General features: G+C 43.6%; 3 protein-coding genes and 1 long non-coding RNA gene across 4 annotated transcripts in view; 1 reads left to right on the forward strand and 3 right to left on the reverse strand.

Moving 5' to 3' along the window:
• Positions 1–6,941, forward strand: part of efr3a (EFR3 homolog A (S. cerevisiae)) — a 29,143-nt gene extending 22,202 nt beyond the window's left edge. The window contains exons 12-23 of the mRNA XM_019875013.1: positions 386–437; positions 852–1,024; positions 1,332–1,407; positions 1,590–1,751; positions 2,378–2,509; positions 2,886–2,953; positions 3,063–3,190; positions 5,257–5,342; positions 5,669–5,717; positions 5,823–5,926; positions 6,030–6,079; positions 6,164–6,941. Of these exons, the coding sequence (XP_019730572.1) occupies positions 386–437; positions 852–1,024; positions 1,332–1,407; positions 1,590–1,751; positions 2,378–2,509; positions 2,886–2,953; positions 3,063–3,190; positions 5,257–5,342; positions 5,669–5,717; positions 5,823–5,926; positions 6,030–6,079; positions 6,164–6,269 (1,186 nt within the window). The 3' untranslated portion in view covers positions 6,270–6,941. The remainder of the gene's footprint in view (positions 1–385; positions 438–851; positions 1,025–1,331; positions 1,408–1,589; positions 1,752–2,377; positions 2,510–2,885; positions 2,954–3,062; positions 3,191–5,256; positions 5,343–5,668; positions 5,718–5,822; positions 5,927–6,029; positions 6,080–6,163) is intronic.
• Positions 6,942–8,914: 1,973 nt separating this feature from the next.
• Positions 8,915–10,611, reverse strand: LOC109518884 (uncharacterized). The gene is made up of 2 exons (XR_002168840.1): positions 10,061–10,611; positions 8,915–9,919 (listed from the first exon to the last, which is right to left on the reverse strand). It is a non-coding gene; the product is annotated as an uncharacterized LOC109518884 (long non-coding RNA).
• A 158-nt stretch (positions 10,612–10,769) lies between these two features.
• On the reverse strand, positions 10,770–13,611 carry LOC109518825 (golgin subfamily A member 6-like protein 22). Its single transcript, XM_019874913.1, has 2 exons — positions 12,162–13,611; positions 10,770–10,818 (listed from the first exon to the last, which is right to left on the reverse strand). The coding sequence occupies exons 1-2, from the start codon at positions 13,586–13,588 to the stop codon at positions 10,770–10,772; spliced, it is 1,476 nt and encodes a 491-aa protein (XP_019730472.1). The 5' UTR covers positions 13,589–13,611.
• Positions 13,612–20,883: 7,272 nt separating this feature from the next.
• The window catches only part of kcnq3 (potassium voltage-gated channel, KQT-like subfamily, member 3), a 53,957-nt gene continuing 50,727 nt past the window's right edge, over positions 20,884–24,113 (reverse strand). The window contains exons 11-16 of the mRNA XM_019875012.1: positions 23,803–24,017; positions 23,526–23,631; positions 23,318–23,449; positions 22,871–22,966; positions 22,654–22,741; positions 20,884–22,367 (exon numbers count right to left, since the gene is read on the reverse strand). Coding sequence (XP_019730571.1) covers positions 21,675–22,367; positions 22,654–22,741; positions 22,871–22,966; positions 23,318–23,449; positions 23,526–23,631; positions 23,803–24,017 — 1,330 coding nt within the window. The 3' untranslated portion in view covers positions 20,884–21,674. The remainder of the gene's footprint in view (positions 22,368–22,653; positions 22,742–22,870; positions 22,967–23,317; positions 23,450–23,525; positions 23,632–23,802; positions 24,018–24,113) is intronic.

Raw genomic sequence — 24,113 nt, forward strand, 5'->3', positions numbered from 1 at the left:
TTTTTTTTTTCTTCTTCTTCTAATGTATCCAAAATCGAATTAAAAAATAATAAATAACTAATACATGACAAGTATTCACACACTTGCATGTGCTCCCTCATCACGTGCGCACTCTGTTATTCTGATTGGTGTTCTGGCTTGTCTTCACGGACATCTTGCTGTGTTGGCATCCTGGCCAAAAGGAAGGAAGCTTATCCAGCAAACAAATCCTCCTCCTGCGACAAGATTAGACCCCCCCCCCCCCAACCATTTCTTCGCCACAACAGCCCCACCCCCATCAAAAACGCTGATGCTTGTCTTTTGAGACAACAGCTGTTGATGATGTTGTTGTGTTCGGTTTGCCTCTCACCTTCCGGGACCTGCGGGGCTGACGGTTTGGTTTCAGGCATCAGGGGACCAAGCGGATCCAGACCATGCTGCTCAGCTCCCTCATCATGGTCAGTCCTCACACCATAGACTTACTCTTTGAATTTACACCTTATCCCAACATTCCTTTCTTCTCCCAAGTGAAGGTCTAGTCCTGATAGAAGGTTTCTGACCAAAGTGTCGGCACCTGTCCCAAGAGACTAGTCTAATCCCAAAATGTTCTAGTTTTGAGAGAATATTCATGTCCTAAACTAAGCTCTTCCTCCATAGTGAACTCAACGTAACATCCAGTGAGAATTTTCTGGTCAAGGGGAAGGGGCTGTAGTCCAGAGAGATGGTTTTAGTCCCAAGACTAAGGTCTAGTCAGAAGAAATGTTTTGTTCCCAAGAGTAATTTCTAGTTCCCAGAGAAGGTACTAGTCTAAAATTAAGGTTCTCTTCCATGTCTTGATTTGAGTGTCGTCACTTCCTGGTTGGTGCTTCCAGGTGACGTCGGGTTTCAAGTCCAAGTCGATGTCGGGCGCTCTGCCATCCCCCTTCTTGGACCCGCTCTTCTCCATCTCGTTGATGGAGGACAGCGAGCTGCGTCAGCTGGTGCTTGAGATCCTGCACAACATCATCGACAGACACGACAACCGTGCCAAACTCAGAGGAATCAGGTGTTAATTGCTCAACGTTCGATGCTAAATGACACCAAAAGAAAGATGTTGAATAATGCTCAATGTTCAGCGCTAACTAATGCTATGTACTGATAACTGATATCGGGATGCCAAATAATGCTAAATATTTGCTGCTAAATAATGCGGCATGTTAATTGCCCAATAAATGTACTGCTAAATATTGCAACATACTTAATTCTAGATAGTAAACAATGCTACGTACTGGTTGCTCAATACTAAATAATGTCCGGTGCTAATTGCTCATTTCTGGATGCAAATCCTAATGTCGACTTTGTGTGTGCCGAAGGATTATCCCCAACGTGGCAGCTCTGAAGATCAAGCGGGAGAAGATTTCCAAGCAGGATGTGGCTTTCATGAAGAAGGTTGGTCATTATGGCTTGTTCTCTCCATTCCCACCACGGAAACGCCCCCCCCCCCAAAAAAAAAAAAAATCACTCATCAACGTCCGCCGGCAACATTGCAATTAGGCTGCACGTGCGGTATTTGGATGCGTTGTACGGAAATCAGTCGGATGGCTCAGTTTTGGCGGGGTTGTGTGTGGCAGCACGGCCAGCAGCTGTACCGCCACATTTACCTGGGCTGCAAGGAGGATGACAACGTGCACAAGAACTTCGAGCTGCTCTTCACCACACTCGCCGTCCTCACCATCGAGCTGGCCAATGAGGAAGTCGTCGTCGAGCTTGTGCGCCTCTCCGTCGCTCTGCAGGTCTGCGCCACCTAAAATTAGTACATGGCGGTACTCAAGCCAGAGTTTGGGGTTTGAGACAAGGTTTAAGTTTCAAACTAGGGTTACGGTTTTGTCGTGGGGTTTCAGGTTCAAGATAGGGTTTCAAATTGGACTTTTAAGCAAGAGTTCAGATTTCAAGACAGTGTTAGGGTCTCAAGCCATGATGAATGTTTTAAACAAGGGTTGTGGTTCCAAATTAAGGTGTCAAACTAGAGTTAGTGTTTTAAAATATGGTCTCAAATTACAATTGTTTCAAATGACAGTTTCAAGTGAGTGATATGGGTTTAAGATTTTGATCTTTGGTTATGGTTCCAAATTAGGGTTTTAAGCAAAAGCTGCAATTAGAATTAGGGTATCAAGCCATGCTATTAGCTTTAAACAGAGTTTGTGGTTTGAAATTTGGCTCTCAAACCAGCATTAGTGTTTGACACTACAAGGGAAGCTCCAGTTCGGGCTTCAAATTCAGATTTTTAATCTAGCATTCCAAGCCACAATTAGTGATCGAATTCATGGTTAGTTTCACATTGAGCTTTTTAGCTAGGCATTCCGGTTTCATCTCAAGGTTTCAAATGTTTTTACGTCTGTGCGTGTGTGTGTCTGTGTAGGACATGGCTCTGTCGACAGAGGAGAATTTGTCCATGTGGCTGCGTTGCGGCGTGTTGGCCTTGGTGGCGGCGTACCTCAACTTCCTCAGTCAGATGATCGCCAACACCACCTTCTGCCAGCACGTCAGCAAGGTTATCACGCCTACGCCACCTATGCCTGCACTGAGCACAACCGACACCTCTGCCTACAGTTGGACTCGATTGACGTACACCCATCCCTATGCCAACACCAACTTGACCGACACTACAATCACCGCTTACCCTTATACGTATCAATACCTATATCACCTCACCCCATATCAGCCTCTGTCGACGCCTACACCACCTATGCCTAAGCCTCCACCCGAGTAGCGTTTCAACACCTTTTGCGTGTAGCGTTTGAGGAAGGCAGTTGTTCCCTTCAGTCATCATTCCTGACCTCCATAGTCACCACAAAGGGATTTCCCCTCCTCCCCCCGGAAAAATCTCGGTCGTGAACGTTTCCCAACTCTGCATTGTCGACCTTCAGGTGATCGAGCTGCGCAACATGGACGCTCCCTACCTTCTCCCCGAGCACGTCTTCCGGGACAAGTGCTCGTACGTTGACCTTTTTCTTGGTCTTCTCCTCCATCGTCATCATCACATCCTCCTTCAACTTATCTCTCCGTTGTGACAATGTCGACCTTTCTTCATGTGGCATGTGCAGGCTTCCCGACAGTCTGGACAGGGACGACGCGGCGCTATTCTTCCAGAGCGCCGACATGGCCGACAGTCTGACGGGAGCCGGATACAACGCCGACAGACTCAACGTTCCGTACGTGCCGCAGGTCACAGGTAACCTTGTCACCTTTCACCTTTTTCTGCTTCCATTTTTTTCTTCCCTCTGTTCCTCCCATATTTTCACCACCATAAGACTCACATAAAATTCTTAATTTTTTTTCAAAAATGGACCGGGCGCCTAAATAATGCGGGTCGCCTTGATGTATGCACCGAGCTCCAAAATCTGCAAATGCTGTCGTGTGACTTTGATGATGGGTCCACTTGATAGACTGAGACTGATGCTGTGCCTTAAAACAGACGCTAGTGTGCATGCATGCTACTGTATTTTTTTTAAGCGAGTGTACGTTTGACCATAGCAGCATCCAATATTAGAATATGTCTTGTGTATGTGTTAAATACAGAAATAGTACCTGTAACCGACACTGCACCTTTTAATCCGCTGAGCCGTCTGGTCGTGAAAATATGCTATTCTTTTACATCACTTCCCTCGACCTTTTCCCTTACTTTCTTTTTCTTCTCTCTTTCCCTTCTCACTTTTATTTCTTTTTTCCCTACGATCACTTGCTTCCGTCCTTCCTTCCACTCACTTTCCCTCTTCTTCTTCTGTTTTCCTCCTCCTTTTCCACCACTGACTCACCTCTCTTCCTTCACCTTTTTATCATGGCTTTTCCTTCTTCCCATCACACTTCCTTTTTTTTTTTCGACTTTGCACTCTTTTTTTTTTCAGTTTCACTTTCTTTCCCCCTATTTTCCCATCACCCTTTTCCTTCTTCCTCTCTTTTCCTTCCATTCGCAGTGCGATTTAGTTCTCCCGTTGACCACTTGCTCACATTTTCCACTCCAGTTCGCCCAATCAAAGCTCTATTGACAAACCCGATTGGTTGTTTTACTTCTGAATGTCCACAACGTCTGCTCAAACTTGTGGGTGAGATCCCGAAGTCCTGGAAGCTTCTGATTGAGAAGTGTCATGTGACTTGGATGTTTCCCCTCTTCTGTCAGTGCTTTACACAGTGGGAAAAATTCTGCACAAGTGCAAACAGAAGTCGAGAGGTAACGATAGCAACTATAGTAACCGTAGCAACAGACCACCCACCTCACCCTTAGATCACGGGTTCTCAAACTTTTGGGTTCCAAGGAGGTAGTCTGTCAACCACCTAACAATCCTAATTTTACATCATTCACTTACGTTGACTGATGGATGAAATATAATGTCTCTGTCTTCTACAAAAACACTTTTGCCAACATTTTACCAACATACAAATGATCAAATATTTGTACAATTGGAATTGTTTTTATTCCAGTAGCAAGACAGTGAGTGGCCTTTAAATGACTGATATGCCTTTGTTGAAAGCATCTTACAATCCTCATTGTTGCATGGAGAATTAAAACACGCAAATTGACATACAAGGTTTCCAGCCGACAGCGACAGTATTTAGGTGAGCCCTTTTTGAACTACACCACATAAGGTTTGAGAACCTGTGCTTTGGAGTGTTATTTAGTCACTTCTTGTTTACAACGCTAATGCCGCAACGGCTTGTGCCCGGCCGCGGCTCACTTGGACTCATGGTGAGTATTTGACTTCCTGTTTCTTTCATGTTGTAATTGGAGGATGTCCTTTAGCTGATGTGCATTTTGTGCCTGCGTCATTGCAAAAAGTAGTACCAACCGAGTGACAACAGGAAGTGCCCGTGGACTTCTCTGAATATTGTGCTTGTTTTTCACAAATGGCTTTTGTGAAAACATAACCTCTTGATGTTTAGCATGCAACCGAGGGCTGGGCAATGGGTTTTCAGTTTGTTTGTTTTTTTTACTTTTTCCCCTCAAAAGTCACCTTTGATCGATGAATGAACCCTGGTTATTGGTGGGGTCAATTGCCAGCTCTCTCGCTGCAAAGTTGTACCATGTCGGCTGAATAATCGCGGCTGGGCTGCACATGGCTTAGGTCAAAAAATGCCCATCGTGTCTCTGTTTTTATGTAACGTGTCCAAATGGGCACCGTGTTTTGGCCCCTCTGCTGGGCTCCAGCCGCGCCGCATTGGGGGAAAAAAAATGCGCCGCCAAGATCCGAGCCATTAGCGCTTGTGGTCCCGCTGAGCTGTTAACCGTGTGCTGTCCTGCAGATGAAGAGCGCCTGACAAGGAGGAAGAGCTTCGTGGACACCATCTCGTTGCAGGTGGACATCCTGGCCAGCAGCCTGCCGGACAAGGTCGGTATGCCAGAGATGCTCCAATGCCGCAAGTTAGCATGCTAACAGCTAGCTTTGCCCTCTGACCACTTTTTACCACCAGGGGGTGATAGTGAGGACGTATCGGGATTATGTTAGCCTGTCACATTCATTTTCTACTTTTGGCTATTTTATGATTGTGTAAGTGGTGCCTACAGATACAATTGACCTGACTTGTAAGTTCTGTTCTTTGGACTGTACTCACAGTCATGTGTGTCTGCTCCCTAAATAAAGTAGACTTTAGTCCATTGTGCTGTTTACATTCCGTTAATTTGATTATTGTCCAATAAAACTTTGTGTGTGTTCAGTCGCAGCTTGCCGAGGAAATCACCTTTGAGACCCTGAAGAAAGCCATTGGTAAGACACGAACAGATTACAAAAATGAATACGTAAAAAAAAAACCCACAAATGTACACAGACTGAAAACAGCTCATTGTCATTGGGTGCGTACATGCCGGTCAGACACGAGCGTCCTGGAGGATCAAGAGCGTGAGCGTCGCCGTCAGGTGATGGAGAAATTCCAGAAAGGTCCTTTTGAGGAGATTGCGGCACACTGCGAGTCCAAGGTACTCACATTGAGCAGAAACTGTTGACTATCAATTCAATACTCATGTCTTTGCTCACCTAACCTGTGTGTGTGTGTGTGCGTGTGCGTGTGCGTCCGACTAGGCCAACATGCTACATGAGCGTCTGGCACACATCTTCGAACTCACCATCAGGTGAGTACCTAATGACATAAATACTCCGCGCTAGCATCGCAATGAGCTAATCCCATGAAATGCCCATCTCCCCCTCCCCCCAAGACCACCACCGAGTCCATCTGGCGTGGTGTCAGTGTCTTCGGGTCACGCCGAGCACCAGTCGGTACCAATCTACGAGATGAAGTTCCCCGACCTGTGCGTCTACTGAGTGCGTGTCCACACACATCACGCGTACACTCACCAAATCCTCGTCATGATCTTGGAAATGCACTAAAAAGGCAAAAGAGTCACTAGGCGGCAGTAAAACTTGATTTAAAAAAAAAAAACAACTCATTGTTGACTTTGTGAGCCAAGATGTTCATTTGTCACTCATATCACAACATATCGAAATAATCATCAGCAATCACATGATGTCACGATGACATCATCCGGTCACCATATCGGGCAGCGCTTCGACTTTATACACCCACCAGCAACTCAGCGGTCGGCTTAAAAGCGTCGAGTTCAACATTTTGGGCATTTGTTATGTGCTCTGATCACTAGCTTGACACTCGGTATAAAAGTGTTCAGTGGCAGCTACCAAAAGAAAGCAAAACACTTTGCTGTTTTGGTCCTTTGATTCACACGTGGCACGAGCAGAGGGAAAAAAATGTCTGGAGGAACTTGAAAGAAACTTGGAAGAAGTTTCGGAAGCGCTGATTATTTTTGAACAAGTGTTAAGAACCTTGAAAGAACACTCAAAAAGTTTTGGATTTTAATGAACTTGAAAGAAATTTCAGAACCCCAAGGATACAACAAAATCACAAAAGTTTGCTTAAAGAACTTCGGAAAAGTTTGAACAACTTTTAATGTCGGTTTTCTCAACAACAGAATTAAAAAACGAAGTTTCATTATTTTGGATTAACGTCCAAGAAACGGAAAGAACTTTACACAACGTTAACGTTCGTTTTGTGAACTTTAGTCAACCTTAAATCACTTCCTCGGACTTTAAAAGAAGTTTTAACAAGTCCGAACAAGTTTCCTAAGCTTTGTTGAACTCTTTCAAGGGTTTTTAAAGAACAGGTTTGAAGAACATGTTTGCGGAAGTTTCAGTGAAGCTGTTGTAGTAAGAAAGCGTCTCTCCCGTTGTTGTGATCTCACAAACATTGATTGTCTTTCATTTTTGTCGCTGTGCAACCCGGGAGTGGGACTGGGACGTTGATCGTTTCACCCCACCGTGCCCAAGTCTCAACATCGAGAGTCCCTATTCAGCCTGTTTTAGTAAACAGAGGAACGAGTATGTACGAAAATGTACCGACATAGGAGTTGATTTTTCCTAAACATCGAAAATTGGCTGGCTAAGGACTTTCGAGGACCGGACTTGGACACTCCTGGTTTAACCCATCAGCTTGAGGATTTCAGAATAAAAGCCGGGCTCTATATGAATGTTAACGTCGCTTTTAAGGTGACGACGGCGCTCCGCACGCATGATGCACACAAATAAGATTTATTTTATCAAGCGCAGTCGAAAATGTACCGACATAGGAGTTGATTTTTCCTAAGCAATTGTCTTAGTTTGCGAATGTGTCATTTTAGCACTAGATCATCTATTTTTCTATCACGGCCTGCACCGTTCCCACTTGATCTGATTGCAGAAGACAGGAAGTCTGTTGTCCCGTGTTGTCGCACCGAACGTACGCTAACGTCGTAATGTCGCTTCAGCGTGGACTTAAAAAGTAACTTCGTGAATGAATAACTATGTTTGTATTTGCCGATAAATGTGCTGAGCTTAGTCTGCTAGCAGCAAATGTTATGTGCGCAGATTTCGAGCCGATACTTCGCATCACGGCGGCTTTGTGAATCAGTTGACGCGTTGCGTTCACGAACCGCTCAAGCCGGGGACGTGCGGTCAGGAGAGGCATCGCGCTACGAATGAACCAATAAAATCTTTTTCATGGTAGGTTCTCCGTTCTGTGCTTCATACTGATTTTATTTTGGAATCAAAAACTGTCAATGATTTTCTCATTAAAATTGCTGGATTTGCTTATTTCCTGCTCAACAGCAGGCAACGTGGGAGCAAGTCTGTGGGCCCGCACTGTGTCAAATAAAGTGTGCGAGGGGCGTTTAGTGCCGCTCAAGAAAGATGTCATTGTGTTAGTTTTCTGCCAACAACTGATTGACGAATCCATTTAATGTAGCAAAACGGACAAAAGAGCCCGCCCTCACGCACAAGTAATCAACATCAAGTGTTATAAACGGGCACACCACACCGGATTAATTAAACAGATGGGCGAGCTGTCGAAACGATGGAGGCGGCCGCTTTCCTATTGATGCAACGGACCCCTGAAAAAATGCAACATGCGCTGGAGACCAACCTTAAAAATCTGCTTCACACATCAGGTCTGAAAATAGCCAACTCTTTTCAAATGCAGTGGTACGCACACTGGCTTATTAGAATTTTTTTTTTTTTTTTTTTTTGTTACGCACACTGGCTTATTAGAATTTTTACTTTATTTTTTTTATTGCACACCACAAAGTGATCTAATGATTAGCCTATTGAATGAGTAAGATGATAGCGATGGCCGATACCTTCTCTCTAAACCGCTGAGTGTCCCAAGTACTGCACGTGCGTAAGATTTTTTAAAAAAAAACATTTTTTAATTGTAAATCTGACTCTGTCGGCGCCTGACCAGCCATGCACCTGACCGCACGTCCCCGATTCAAGCATACCAAATGTCAGACGATTTTAACCGCAAGACATCGGCGACGTTCGACAGCCGCCTTATTGACTCAAACGTTCTCGTTTTGGTCACATTTTTTTTTCTGATCAAGTAGAACAATGATAGACACAAAATATTATTATATATATATATATTTTTTTTTTGCTGTGTTTATGTGACTGTAGAGCGTCAGCGCTTTAAGGAAGTTACTCTGTGCTTTGTTGTTGTTCAATCATGACAAAGTTCCAGTAATAAAGTTCACTTGACACTCTGGCTTGGCAAAGTGCATCTTCTTTGGTGCCTTCAGTGGGGCGACAATCAAGTCATTGCTTTTATTCAAGTGGCAACTTCATTCAGAACGGAACAAAAGTCACTTGTTGGCTTTCACTTTGCTTCTCCCTCTTCGTCCTCCACCTCCTTCCGAGTCCTCCTCCTGGCATCACACTTTTCAATCATTATCGTCGGGCGCTGGTTCCCAGGGTGATTCACGTCCTCAAGATTCTCCGCTAGGTCTAAAGTTTTCACCAATCTCCATCAAGTGCTCCCGAGTTTCCAGGTCTTCTTGAGTGTAACTGAGTGTCCGCATTTTTGCACACCGGTCATCAAAAACAGCAATTTTTTTTGAGTTAGTGATGGTGTGTAAGTATTGTGGGCCATCTGCTCCTGGTTGTTTGCTTCCTCTTCTTCCTGGTCCAGAATGTTGGTAGTATGTGTGAGAGTTTCACACGCATGGGATTGTTTAAGCAGTGTGTGAGAGCTAAAGAATGTCACTATTGTGTGAGCAAAAAAAAAGTTTCACTGGATTGTGAGAGGGAATACTCCATTGTTGCTACCAGCCCTCAAGTGTGCATGTATGTACAAATGAGAGTATGCGAGTGACATCCTCTCACGCATCATGCCAAACTGCAAAAAGTAGGATGTCAGAGGAAAAAAAACTGTGTGAGTAATCCTGAATTGCGCGCGTGTGTGTGCGTGTGTGTGTGTTCCAAAAGCACATCATGAAACTGAGAGCTTTTTTTCTTTTTATTGAAGAACAAGGAGAACTGAAGAGTTTAAAAAATTGATGTCATCAGTCATGTGACGATGATGATAATGAAGAGTTGCATCGTCTCCGCTCACGGCCGCACGCACATCTTCATCAAACACGTCTGCTTCACTGCTATACACACACACACACACACACACACACGCAGCAGCGTGACAACGCGAGGCAAACGTGGTTTCGCAAGGTTTTCGGAAAATGTGATTTGATAAGAATAAAGTTGATACCGCATACACGTATCGCCCGTTTGTAACTTACTAGCAGAGAAGGAGATTCTTTGGACTCGTCTGCACAGTTCGTTGGTGTGGTTGCGGTACCACACGCTGCTGTCCTCACACAACCTGAACAGAAACACGGTCACCTTCGTGATTCGTCATTTTCAGAAGGAAACAGAGATGCGTGTAGAGATGACAGACATGTTTGAAAAGACATCCGCTCCGCGTCATGACTGTAAGAGCAAGGAAGAGTTTTGTTCTATTTTTACCGGATGCTGCGGCGTGCCGCCGGCTGTTGCCATGGAAACACGCCTCCTCCATCATGCCTTTTATTGTTGCCGTCAACTAAAAGTGTCTTTTAACACCTTCAACGACACAACCTCCAACTTCCCTGTCACATTTTAATACGCAGGATGTCTTTTCAGGTATGAAGAAAAGTTAGAAAGGACAAGTCAGAAATGGGGAGTCAGAAAAAGAGTCGGAAATTTCAGATGAAAAGAAGTGAAGAGACTGAGGCTGAAAAGAAAAGTCATCACTTAGACTAGTTGGGGGGAAAAAAACAACCAAAAAGAGCCAGAAAACAAGATTCAAAAGAAGAGATAGTAAAGATGAGTTAGAAGATGAATGATATGTATTAAAAGTCATATAAGAAGAGTGAAAGGAGAAAAGAAGAGCCTGAAATGACGTCTTAGATGAGTAAGAAAGGGTCATGGAAGGATGAAGAGAAGCGTTCGAAAAGAACAAATGAAAAGTCAAGGAACAGGATCGTAAAAGAAGAGATTGAGAGCATCAAAGAAGCGTCTGAGAAAAAGAGTCATGGAATCAGAAAAGATTGGTTGGAAATGTGTCAGAGAGTCCGAAGAGATGTAACGTCCCAAAGAAAAGCGGTAACTGTGAAGGAGTTATTGAAAAAGAAGAGGGGCAAGATTGTGAGGAGTGCTTGTATTGTTGTTACGTCGCTGACCTGTTGCGCGCGGTCACCGGTCCACACATGCAGACGGAGAAAAAGCGGCAGAGTTCCAGAAGGCACGCCTGAAGCCTGTCAATGCCGACGGTCGGCACGGCAACCGCGACCATGTCCACGGACCTCGTCCTCGGACAACCTTCAATATCCACGAGATTATTAAATCATTGACCACCAATCAAACATTGGACGTCGGTAGAAAAAAAAAATAGGGTAGTCACCAGCAGACATTTTTAGATGCGAGTATTCTATTGATTATTCCATCCATTCATCGAAAAATCAGAAATAATTGTAATTTTGCATTTAAGTGTGTTTAAAAAAATCTGCCTTATTAGTGTTTATGAGCGAATGATTTTTTTTTTAAATTAAAATCTTGCTGATTGAAGATTGCTAAATCTTACACGAGAGGAATTGAGCTCTTTGAAACAGATTCAGTGAAATGGTTGTCGCTTTGCAAAGTCAGTGCAGTCCTTTGCAAAAACCTTATTTTGATCCAACACAAAAGAGAATCACTTGGTCTGCTTTCATGGACGACTACGGAAATCCGAAAATAATTGCTTTCGAGAAGCTCAAATCTGACCATTCGGACAATCCTCTGTTCAACAATGACTTGAAACCAATACTCGATTAATACAAATTGTTTTCGGGGTAAAAGTGTGAGTGGGCCTGAACTCAGTTGAAATATTCATTACTATTAAGCGCACTCAAGCGTCCATTTAATTACATTCGAAAGTCATTTGCTTTACAAAAGTGTGCGTGTGCGTGTGTGGTGCACAACAATGAGCGAGTGACAAATCGCACGTGAAGCCACTTGAGTGTTGCTAGGGAGAAGTGGTGTCCAGCTGTCTGTCTCACGTGACGTCACTGCCATCTGTTGGCCAATTTATGAACTGATGAGAAATGAAATGTAAATGCGTAAGATCGCTCCAATGATTGTTTTTATCTTTTTTATGTTTTGTCGCTAACAAAAACGGAATTAGTTGTCAATATTACATTAATTCATACAGACAAGATAAAAAAATTATGCCAATGTTTTTTTCATCTTGAAGCTGTCCAGCCATACTGCTGTCTGTTACCATGGTTACCAGTCTGTCTGCCTGCCTCTCTCTCTCTCTCTCTCTCTCTCTCTCTCTCTCTCTCTCTCTCTCTCTCTCTCTCACACACACACACACACACAAACACAAATAGACTTTCCTCACCTGCATGATGTTGTCCTTGTTCCTGTTCCGTTCTTGGACCTTGTTCTTGATCCAACTCTTGTTTTTCTTTTTGTTCTTGTTTTTGATGTTGTTCTTGTCCCTGTTCCTGTTCAGTTACCGGTTCACGATATTGTTCTTTTTCCTTTTTGTCTTCCTGTTCTTGTTCCTGTTCCCAGTCTTGTTCTTGTTCTTCCCATTCTTGTTGTTTTTCTTCTTGTTCATGTTTTTGTCCATGAACTTGTTCCTGTGGTTCATGTACTTCCTGTTCTTTTTTTGGAACAAATTCTTGGTTTTGCTCTTGTTGTTCTTCATATTCATATTCTTGTCCTTGCCCCCATTCTTTAGACTGTTCCTGTTCTTGTTTCTTTTGTGGTTCTTGTTCCTGTTCCCAATGCCTTTCTTGTTCCTCTTCTAGTTTCTGTTCTTGTTCCTGTCCTGGTTCTTGTTCTTCTACCTGTTCCTGTTCTTGATATTGTTCCTCTTCTAGTTTCTGTTCTTGTTCCTGTCCTGGTTCTTGTTCCTCTTCCTGTGCTTGTTCCTGTATTTGAAATTGTTCTTCTCCTTGTTCCAGCCCCGGCACTCTTTCGTGATCCCAACTTTGCTTGTCTTCCTGTTGTTCTTCTTGTCCTTGTTCCTCTTCCTCTCCCAATTCCTGTCCCGGCCCCTGTTCATGTTCTTGTCTCAGTTCTTGTTCCTGTTCTTGTTGTTTTTGTGCTTGGGTTTGTTCTTGTCCCTGTTCTCGTTTAGGTACCTCTTCCTCTTCTTTCCCCTGTTGTTGATCTCGTTCCTGTTCTTGTCCCTGTCCTGGTTCTTGTTCTTCTACTTGTATTTGTTCTTGTACTTCAGATTGTTCCTCTTCTTGTTCCATTCCTCTTTCCTGATCCCAACTTTGTTTCTGTTTCCGTTCTTCTTGATCTTGTTCCAATTCCTGTCCTGGCCCTTGTTTTTGTTCTTGTCTCAGTTCTTGTTCCTGTTCTTGTTGTTTTTGTGCTTGGGTTTCTTCTTGTACCTGTTCTTGTTTATGTCCCCATTCTTGTTCTTTCCCCTGTTGTTGATCTTGCTCCTTTTGTTTTTCCTGATTCAGCTCTTGCTTTTGTCCTTGTTCATCTGGTTGCTGTTGCTGTTCCTGATGGCTCTCCCATCCGTGTCCCTGCTGAGCGTGTTGCTGTTGGTGTGGAGTGCGTGGCGTGCGGTGCGAACTGGGTCTTGTGGTCTGAGGCGACAGAGCTCTCGGCGCCGGCGACTCTTGAGTGGCACAAACAAGCACAAGTGCCGTTGGCTGCTGCAAGCCCAGCAGCAGACTTGGACCCTCGATGGCAGTGCGGCACAGCGGCCAGGGTATTACCTTGCGCCCTAGAATGAACTCTGCCGGCAGGCTCCATATTTGCTGCAGTTGACGTAACCACATTCAGATCAGACCAAGCCTGATGCCACTCTGAAACATCAAATAGTTACAAAAAAGGGTCAAGGGTGTACGACGTGTATATCACGCGCAATACACACGTTGCAGTAATTTTTTTTTTAATTATCGGTGAATGAACGATTGCGTCATTTGACGGTATGTTGATGTGACAATGCTGGTACCTGCCGGCCTGGTTCGGTTACTGTCGCCTGACAACCAAGTTTGATGTCACGCGCATATCAGCAACAGTTACAATATTTTGTCGTTTTTCCAAACAACATTGTTTGACGTGTTCACAAACCTTTGAGTGGTCCTTCCACAATGGTTGTGTTGAAGATTGCTGTGACATCACTCACTTCCCACAACTCCGGGCCTACATGCACACGCACATTTCAATCAAGTGCATCTGAAATCATATCAATGTATACTAATACATACATTGATACATATAATAAGGTGAATATACGTTACCCTTGTTGCCTGCCATCACACAAATGTAAATACAATCAGAGTTGTTCTTCTGGCTCACTAACACAAATAAACACACATTAGCATGCCAACAACGCGGTCGTTGTTGGCAACACACACACACACACACACACACACACACACACACACACACACACACACACACCTGACAGTATGGATGAGGACTTGAAGACTTCGTGCAAAGAACTTGTTGAGTTTTTCATGACATCTAAAAGAAGAACTGTAAAGTCTGTAAACACAAAAACACAAGTAGGTCATTCCTTTGAAAACACATTTGAGTATACAGTATATATATTTTTTTGAGTATCATAGCTACTGTCGCAGCCAGACCTGTCAAATCATTCGTGCCATTTGTGACGCAGTAACACAAACGTCTCCTCAACACGCGCAGGTCCACTTTTTCACTGCCAGAAACTGCACATTTTTTTCACAGTAAATACATGCATAAATGAACAAATCACTTATTAAATATAATAATAACAAGATGATTAGTTGCACTGTTGTAGACGAGCAGCGTCAGTTTGTGCAGAGACAGCGGGCTGAATGACGTCACACTCAGCAGCGTAAACAGCGTCTGAGAATCTGGCAGGGAGTAGACAAAATAAATGCTTCATTCAGACAGGAAATAGAAGAAAGTCTCAAGGTCAACGAAAATAGATGACGAAACGCAAGCGTGAACGAAACAAGCAAACAAAAATAAAAGCTCCAATGAAACAAGAAAAGGGCAAAATGCAAGCGTGAATGGGACCAGAAGTAAACAAAACAAAAGCTCTAATGAAACAAGAAAAGAAAAAGAACATTCTAAATCAGACAGGAAAAAGAAAGACTTAAAACCAAATTGAGAGAGAAATTGGGCAAAATAAAAGCCGCAATAAAACAAAAAGAAGAAAAATATAAAAGCATTCAGGTAACAGGAAGTACCAAAAATTAAATGCATCTTTTAGGAAGGAGGTAGACCAGGAGTGATCAATATAATTTAAACTCTAAACCAATTTAAAACTGTCTTCTGAAACCGCAAGCCGACTTTGAAACATCAACTCAAATTTGAAACCCTAAACCTAGTTTGAAACCCTGGATAGATACGTTAATCCTACTTTCAAACCCTACTTCTAATTTGGAACCCTAACTCTAGTTTAAAAAAAAAAAAAAAAGCTACAATGAAAACCTAACTCTACTTTGGAACAGTACTTTGAAACCCGAGTTGAATTTGAAACCATTCCCTGCAACACTAACTGATTTGAACCCCTGTGTTGAAAACCTAGCCGTGCTTTTAGACTTCCACACTACTTTTGAAACAATTTTAAAATCGTGGCCCTACTTTGAAAACATATTTTGAAACTATTACCATAGTTTTAAACTCTACATTGAAACGCTAACTCGAGTTTGAAACACAACTTTGAAACCCAAACCCGACTTTGAAACACTACCCCTAGTTTCAAACCATACTTTGAAACCTTCATCCGACTTTGAGACTGTACTTTGAAACCCGAACCCTAATTTGAAACCCCACTTTCAAACCGTATCCTGGGTTTAAAACCCAATGTTCAAACCCTAACAGGCGAACGTACGTGATTGGCTGGAGCTGATCAAGCTGTTGACCAATGGCGTCAGGTCGATAGCGTCGGCTGTGATTTCTGGCAAGGAAAACGTTTGTCATTTGTTATTGTCATCGTATTTGTGTCTTTTCCACCCATAACTTTCATCAGGCTTCTGATAGGCTCCAATATACTTCCTGTGCCGTGCAATACGCTTTGATATGCAGACGTTAGTTTGACTCCATGATCATGATGATGATGATGATGACAAATACCTGTTAGGTTGACGTGTCTTTTGTTGACATCTTCACGGGTTGTGCTGTCTGAAGAAGTTGAAACTTCAAATTGAGTCAGTTGACCTTGAATTGTTTGAGTTAAACTGCTGGATTTGAACTGAAAGCAGCCTTTTAATTCGAAACACGTTTTCAACTTTCAAAGACAATTTAAGGTCAGTGAACTTTTTTTTTTTGACATCTGAAAAATGATTTGACAGTGACAACGGCGAGCACATTACCTTGTTGGAGGAGGAAGATGAAGATGAACAGGAAACAAACACAAATGATGAGTTTCATGTTGAAGCTCCACCCACCGGACAGACAACTTGGACTGCCATACAATTGGAGACAAAGTTGATGAACATTGAACAGAACTAAAATAAATAAATAAATACATAAACAACAACAATAAGAAGAATGCTCATCATGACAATAATAATAATGATAATAATAAAATACTGTAATAATAATAATACAGTTGGCCCTCATCACTTCACGTTTCACTTTTTCTGGTTTGATTTTTTAAATCGTCTGTCATCTAATTCTGTTCTCAGTTTTTTGCTGACTCTCACATCATTCTCCAGGCCAGGCCCCACCTTTTAAAGGCGCATACAGTCAAAGTCACAGATACAAAAGTGTAGAATGTGTGATGGCGCCAGCAAGTGGACAAAATGATAACTGCACCTCAAATGCATATTTTGCATTTCTTTTATGGATAAAGTTTTCATAAATATATATATATATATAAATATAGACATATATATATATATATACACACATATAATAGATCATTTTTTAATATATATATTTGGTCGCCACTTTCAAGAATGTCATCTGATGTGGGAGTTTCTGGAACGTCACCCCAGCGTTAAATGAGAGCAGCACTCAAAGATACGAAACAACAATACCAGTAAGAGGGACACAGAATTGACTTGCTTGAAATCAGAACCAAAGTCCATTTACAAAGAAGCAGACCAACAGAACAGAATCAAACAAAAGTAGAACTCACATATTGTCCAACCAGAACCAAATTGGACTGGCCCAAAGCAAGACTAAAGTAGACTTTGGTTGAACTCACAATACAGAACCAAGGTAGACTCCCTTAGTCTCTTAGAACCAGAACCAAAAAAAAAAACAAACGAGACTCACATAGAAGTTATCCAAAGTGGGCTCACATCGAAGTGGACCAGTACTGCACTGCCTAGCTGAGTCACTGTCACCTGAGTCGACAACCACAAGCTAATTGGACCTTTTAGGGCGGGGGGAGTGGTGCCCCCTGTGTGTGCGTGCGTGTGACCCAACAAGAACAGGACGCAACCTTGTTGTCACTTGAGAGATTTTTATTGTTAATAAGTGGTGCACTTGAAAAGAGAAGGGTTCATAAAAAACACATGATCGTAACAGTAACGACAACAATTTGCATATTTGCATCTGATGAACATGTTTGCGAGGACACGTGAAGGTCACTTTTTGTCTTAACGTGGAAAGAAAACGAGCCGCCCGCCGCCAAGTAGCTCACAGACTTCCTTCTGGCATTCAACGTGCGTACTAGCATGTAGCGTGACTAGCTGCAACACGTCAGTACTCACGCTAGCTAGGAAATGTCATCGTTTCGTTTGGCACAAAGTTTCCTCAGATCTTATCGTCGTGCATGTTCACATGCACACTAGAAGCTTAAATAGACAGTATATCATGGTTGTTAGCTTAGCGTATGTTAGCTTAGCTTAGCATTGTTTACTGGCTGTCAGAGTAGATATAAAGATACACACATCAGGTTATATGTTGTCGTTAAAGTGGTTTTTAATGTTTTGTTCCTCGTCACACGACGACGTTGTGATGCGACTTGGCAGCTGCGGCCGAAGACTAACGCACATTAAAAAAAAACAAAATAAAATAAAAAAGAAGAAAACAATGAATGTGTAAAGGCCAAGGCACAAATCATTGGTAGCAATCAAAAGGTCCAAAAAGATTCAGCTCACGGTTGGATCAGAACCAACAAAACACCATCATGACGGATCAACACATGGCACGCATACACGCATACACATTTTCAATATTTTATGGCTTTTTTTGTGTGTGTGTGAATTAGGTGATTTGGACTGCTGTTGACCAGCTAAACTTGTTTCTGTTCGTCCAAACGACAAGAACAGGAAGTGTCAATCGGCAGGGAACCAATCATTGAGAGGGCCGGTACAGAACCTTCTGGGAGCGACATTCACTTAGCGCACGTGTGAAACCGCAAAAGCACCTCATCAATATTCAAATGAGGATGACCAATTTCATCCTCTTTGTGAAACAGAAGAAACGTCGAGAGAACACTTTATGGTGACAAAATAAACTTCACTGATGAATACGACAAAATGATCATATCCCTTCGGTGGAGTGTCAACAAACATTCACGTGTTCACTGTTTCCGCGTACTCAAAATATCAAGACTGGTTAAAAAAAAATTAAAAATTGATTTTAAGATCTCAAGAAAATACAACTAAAATGTGGAGGCTCCATTAGCAGATGAAGAAGACAATCATTCCAGAGTGTCATAAAGTAAAAATGTTGTTTCAGCAGCTTTTTTTATTCCATGTTAATTATAACGGTTTTAAAGTATGTTCATCGTCTCATTTAGTTGATCATGTGACACGGCAGCTCATGGTAACTGATCAGCTGATGATGTATGAAAAACAAACATACAAAGTAGTTGACAATGCAGATGCTCCACAGGGCTCATATTGAGAACCACTGCTCATCTTCACGTACATGTTTGATTATACAATACGCACTCTTTGTCCCTTGTAAATATCGTCTGTCATCAAAGATGACATTAAACATGTCAATAAAAATGTAATCGGTGTCATCAAACATGTTCACAAGCATGTTGTTTAAACATGTTGTCAAACACGTCATCACATTAAACTAGTCCTCAAACATGTCATGTCATCCAACATGCCGTTGAGCATTTCTTTCAATGTCGTCAAACATTTCACATCGTCAAACTCGTCCTCAAACATGTCAGTAAGCATGTCATCGACCGTGTCGTTGAACGTGTCACCAAACGTCTCCTCGAACGCGCCATTACACGTCGTCCAACGCGTTTTCATACACGATTTTGTAAAACATGTCGTGCCTCAACGATCCCTGTGGCACAATCAAGAATGAATGCAGAAAATAACGTCTTTCATGTTCAACTCTTAAATCTACACTTAAGTATAAAAAGAGTACATGTGATTGCATAAGAATACAGGCGAGTCATGCTGCTAGCTGTCAATGCTCCGTCATTAGACAGTTCGAGATGATCAAGATGTCATTCAGAACTCGATCAACACTCGCCAGACACCTCATTAGGTACACAATAGTGATGTCACACCATATCAGAAAAACAAGAGAGCATTTTATCTGTTCCTAATATTTTGACCCTCTCCTGTCTTGCCGAGGGTGTTCCTAATCAAGTGGCCGGCGAGCCGAAGCCTGTGACGTGTGATGACGGCCGTGAAAATGACGATTATTGACGTGATATATATTGTGATGTTCAGTCGAAAGTCGTCATGTGGTTTGGCCCCATGGAGCCACAAACACAATGTCGCACTTCTACGGTAATACTTGTCAATCAGGAGTCGTAAATAAATGTCAGTTATAATCCTCATAAATGAGTGTGCGCTGCAAAGCTGCATGATGAATACATTAGGATCCATGGATTCGTGTTCCATGAATGAAAGGCGTGGTAACTTTTTATTACTTACAGTATATGAATTAATTGACTATTATTATGATGATGATGATGATGATGATGATGATGACGATGACAAAGGCTACTGCCTCTGACTTCCTGTCAATGTCGTTAGCGCCCAGAGCTTGTCGCTGGTTGCCTTGGAAAACGAGAGCGCGTCAAAGGTCGGGGCCAATGAGGACGCGCCCAGCAGATCACATGACAACAAGGCGACAGACTAGAAAGGCTTGAACGTCTTAGAAAATACTTTTGATACGTTAGAAAATCTCCACAAAATATTGAATTTATTTCACTGATTTTCCAAAGCTCGTTTGTGGCTTCTGTAAAGAGTAAGATGATGGCTTGTTGTTATAGCGACGCCCAGTCGGGACCAATCAAAAGTTGTAAAAAAAAAAAATAGAAACAAACCCAAAAAAACTATTTTGGCACATTGGACATCACACTGATTGACACTTGGAGGCTGTCAATCACAAAGTCATGTGACAATGTAGCACCGCTCACTCGTCGGCATGACATACAGACAACAAAACACGCTCACACGTGAATCTTTTGGTTGAGTATGGCCACTAGATGGCGTTCTAGCATGCATGCATGCAAACTAAAAGTGTACATACATGTACGTCGTGTACATATGTGTTATGTACATGCGTGCCGTGTACATACGTGTTGTGTGCATCCTGGAAGTTTTCACAGCGTTTCACTTTTTTCACACTTTGTCACAGCCTTATTCCAAAATGAACTCAAGTGGTATTCATAATAACGTTTCAACTCTTCATTGAGCTCATCGGTACAGCACTAACATTCGTGGTTCTATGCGGAGGATAAAGAAAATATGACTGAGTACTTTTACATTATGTATCTTGTTTGCATTGGGTCGGTTTCTTAAAGGGTGTAAGTACCTTACCATATTTGATAGCATTAGCATTAAGCTAGCGGGATGTTTGGCTGTTTTAGGTGTAGTGTAATTGCCTTTCGTTTGTGTTTAATTTTAGAATCGACTTGAGTTCACCGTCACCACACAGCACTTGTAAGCACTCGTAACTTAAGTCAGAAGGTCAAGAAAAGAAAAAAAAAGTCAACTTTTGCAAAACTAGTCTCTGCGTTTTATTTTAAAGTGGTCAACTCCAAGAAACGAATGGCACAGAAAAAATGGGATTCCATGCAGAAATCATGTTTTGCTGGTAATGCCACTCATGATGTTGCTTCCATACCGCAGACATTCACTCAAGATCTTTTCATTCGTGAATGCTTTTTTTTTTTTTTTTTTGAGGGCGGGATTGTAATTAGAAATTCCGATCTTGATAACAAAGTTAAACAAAGCTCTTGTAAAACAGTCAAATGTTCTTCCTGTAATCAAAATCTTTGCTGTGCGCATATCAGGGACCAAGAAGCAAATGATTTTATTCATGATGTATTTCTGAAATTAATCGGCTGTCAGAATTTTTGCATGTGGTCAATTTAAAAGTCTCAACATTTTTTGCATTGGTTAATTTTACAGACTTTTAAAATATTGAGAGAAAATAATTGAATCCAAAATGGATCGAGGATACTTTCGAGATGCATTGTCTATACATGTAGTGTACATATGTGTGATGTGTATGAAAGATTTTTTTTTTTTTTTTTTGAATGGCATAGCAGTTGAGAGCGTCATCCAGCACTTCCCGCCCTGCTGCAGGCCGGCATCTACACTAGTGAGCATGCGTCACATGCAGCGGCGTAAAGCTTCCTTCTCCACAGTCCCACCCACACCGCTGTGACATCACGGATGACATCACTGAGTACGAGAGTTGCAAAATCTTTTTGGAGGGGGGGGCGGGGATTCGGGAGACTTTTTCATGTGAATGAACGAACCAGGGATTTACAAAACTAAAGGTTCAATCTTAATAGGGAACGTTTGAGCAATTCCCAGAACTTCCCATGGGACTTTTCCAAATTTTCAGAAAATGTTCCACCTTTTTGCAACTGACGACATCACCGGCATCGTGGTGGCGGACATCCTCACAGGGGTGTAAGTGTGGAGGCGTGGCTTGGATTAAAGGTTTCGAGTCGAGGATGGACCAAAGGTGGGCAACTCAGGGCGGCGTACTCCACACGGCCTCACCCAGCCCCTCCCCCGTGGAGGAGAGGGGCAGCGGCCCCCCACTGGGCGTGAAGGGGTCCGTGTCTGTGTCTGTCTCGCCTTCCGCCAGGTAGACAGGTCTGGGTCTGGGCCGGGTCCGGCTGCCTTCCTCCTTGGCCCCCGTCTGGTTGTCGGCCGCGGAGCCGCCGTCCCCAGCCACGGCCGCCCCCGCCGCCTCCTCCTCCTCGCCGTCGCGCTCTCCGCCGGAGAAGCTGAAGCCGCTGGGCGAACGCTCCAGCTCCTCGTGGTTCACCGACAGCAGCGACAGCGGCGAGTCGCCCTCGTGACCCCCAGCGTGTCCCCCCGTGGTCCTGCCGCAGCCCCCGGACATATCCTGCAGAGAGCTGATTGGCAGCACGGTGGGGCGCGCCGTGTAGGTGGGCACGGAGGACGGCGGGCGCGGTTGGCCCTGAGAGCGGCCGCTTCCTCCGCCGGCCGGTCCGGCCTCGACGGTGGGCGGCCGGTATGATGTTTGCGGGAAACCCTCGCCGTAGTTCAGAAAGAGCCGACGGCTGTCTCCGTCTGCCGGGGGGTGGCAGGGCTCCAGGGTCATGTGGGCGGCGCCCGCTGAGTCCACCTGCAGGTGCTCGCTGTGCTGAATGTGCATGTCCACCAGGAAGTCCAACTTCTTCTCCATGTCCTCTACCTGAAGCAGGTGGAGAAATTCGATAAAAATATTGATCATGAAATCTCTCCAAAAACAAAGAGGAGCTTTCTGAGCCAGGAAGAGAAATACCAAATGTCACTCATGAGTCTGTGCTGTCAAGTCAGAGAAAAAAAAAAAGTGTCGTAAATTGGGAGACTGTTATCACAGGGCAGAAAATTTTAGTGTAGTACCACATTCCGCCACAAGATGCTTGGCAGCGTTGAGCTCGACTGAAGGAGATGCAGCGGAATTGATCATTTATTTATTTGTGGCCGCATTTGCTCACCTGCCTCTCCACACGCACAAATCTTCCCATCATGCTTTGGTCCTCAGCTTCTGCCATGGAGTGGGCTTTGGACAAGAAGGACTCATGCCTACACACACACACACACACACACACACACACACACACGCACAGCCGTACGCACACACGCACACGCAGTTGTTGATCACCTTGGACCTTGTGTTCGTGTTCAGATGCCAAAGTTGAGGTTGGGGCCCACCTGGGCGACTGGCTGTTGGGGTAATTAAAGGGTGGCTTGACAGGTTTCTTCTGTTTGGGGGTCAGGGGGGCTCCAGGTGCCAGAATCATGTCGATTCTGAAAGAAGAGGGTTGCTAAAACTCGTAAAGACTCCGCGTATTGTTTTGCTCTGGTGCTTCTCAAATTGGTGAATACTGTCCTTTGTTTCTGTCTTTGTTAATTAATATCATGCAGAAATGTTTTTATTTCGATGTTGCTGTATGACGATACAGAAAAAGGAGGGTCAGTCATTTGAGAATTGTGATTTACTGTCTTGCAGATTTTTTTTTGTCTTTTCTTGCAACAAACACTTCATATAATTTTCGAAAAAGCTAATACTAAAACTAATAAAAACCAAGCTAAAACAAAACCTTTTTTCAAAAAAATGAAAACCAACAAAGACTAACAAATTTCAAAGCCACGACTCACCTGGTCTGAAGGTACTTGATCCTGCAGAGCATGTCCAGATGTCCGGCCGAGTACTGCTCGATCACGTCCTTGACATCGTAAGGCCTCAGCGTCTCCTTGAAGCGCTTTTTGTTGAGCAGGAAGGTCATGATCCTGACGCACGCACAAAAAAAAATGGGACACGTCTCACCTTTGTTGGCCGAGAACACACGACGGGCAAGCGGCAAACCTGACGGCCCTGATGGCTAACTTGAGCGTGGGGATCATCTCCTCCAACAGGATGTCGGGCGGGAAGCCGCGCTCCTCCGTGACCGCCTCTGCAAGTGCCGCTGCATCTGCCGCAACATTTCATTGCGGTTATCAACGCAACGCTGATGACTAGAAGTGCTCCTGCTGCACACACTTTATTTTTGACTTGCTTCCATTCATTCAAAGTCGGTCCGAATGGAATTAGCAACCGTATTAGTCATCATACGGACATGAAAGCACTTTTTTTTTCGCCGTACCTTCGGAGCTGTGGCGCAGCGTGGACGCCCTCATGCGGAAGGCGGTGCGGAAGCGTTCGCGGTTGCTGAACCCGGCCGGCTTGGGCTCCTTGGAGGGACTTTCCTCCAGCGCTTCGGCATTGGCCGCCATCTTCCTACCCGCCGCCACTGCCACCGCCGCCATGGTTGGACGCGCGTTAGGAAGGCGCACGCGCTCCAGCAGCGTCATCTTCTGGCTGATGGACCACATGGTTGTCATGGTTACGAACGACACTGCTGGGGACCAAGGTTATTATAGTTGAGGAAACAACTACGATAGGGAAAAAAAAAAT

The sequence above is a fragment of the Hippocampus comes genome, unplaced genomic scaffold, assembly GCF_001891065.2.
Source record: "Hippocampus comes isolate QL1 unplaced genomic scaffold, H_comes_QL1_v1.1 scaffold20, whole genome shotgun sequence".
Taxonomy (NCBI): domain Eukaryota; kingdom Metazoa; phylum Chordata; class Actinopteri; order Syngnathiformes; family Syngnathidae; genus Hippocampus; species Hippocampus comes.

What these genes read in the sequence shown, in the direction of transcription:
- LOC109518825 (XM_019874913.1), bottom strand. Translation starts at nt 13,588, where the DNA reads ATGTGGTTACGTCAACTGCAGCAAATATGGAGCCTGCCGGCAGAGTTC. An exon ending in GGTGAGGAAAGTCTATTTGT is followed by an intron (nt 10,819 to 12,161) that starts GTTTGTGTGTGT and finishes TCTTTTTCTCAG; the next exon opens with ACGCTTCTTTGATGCTCTCA.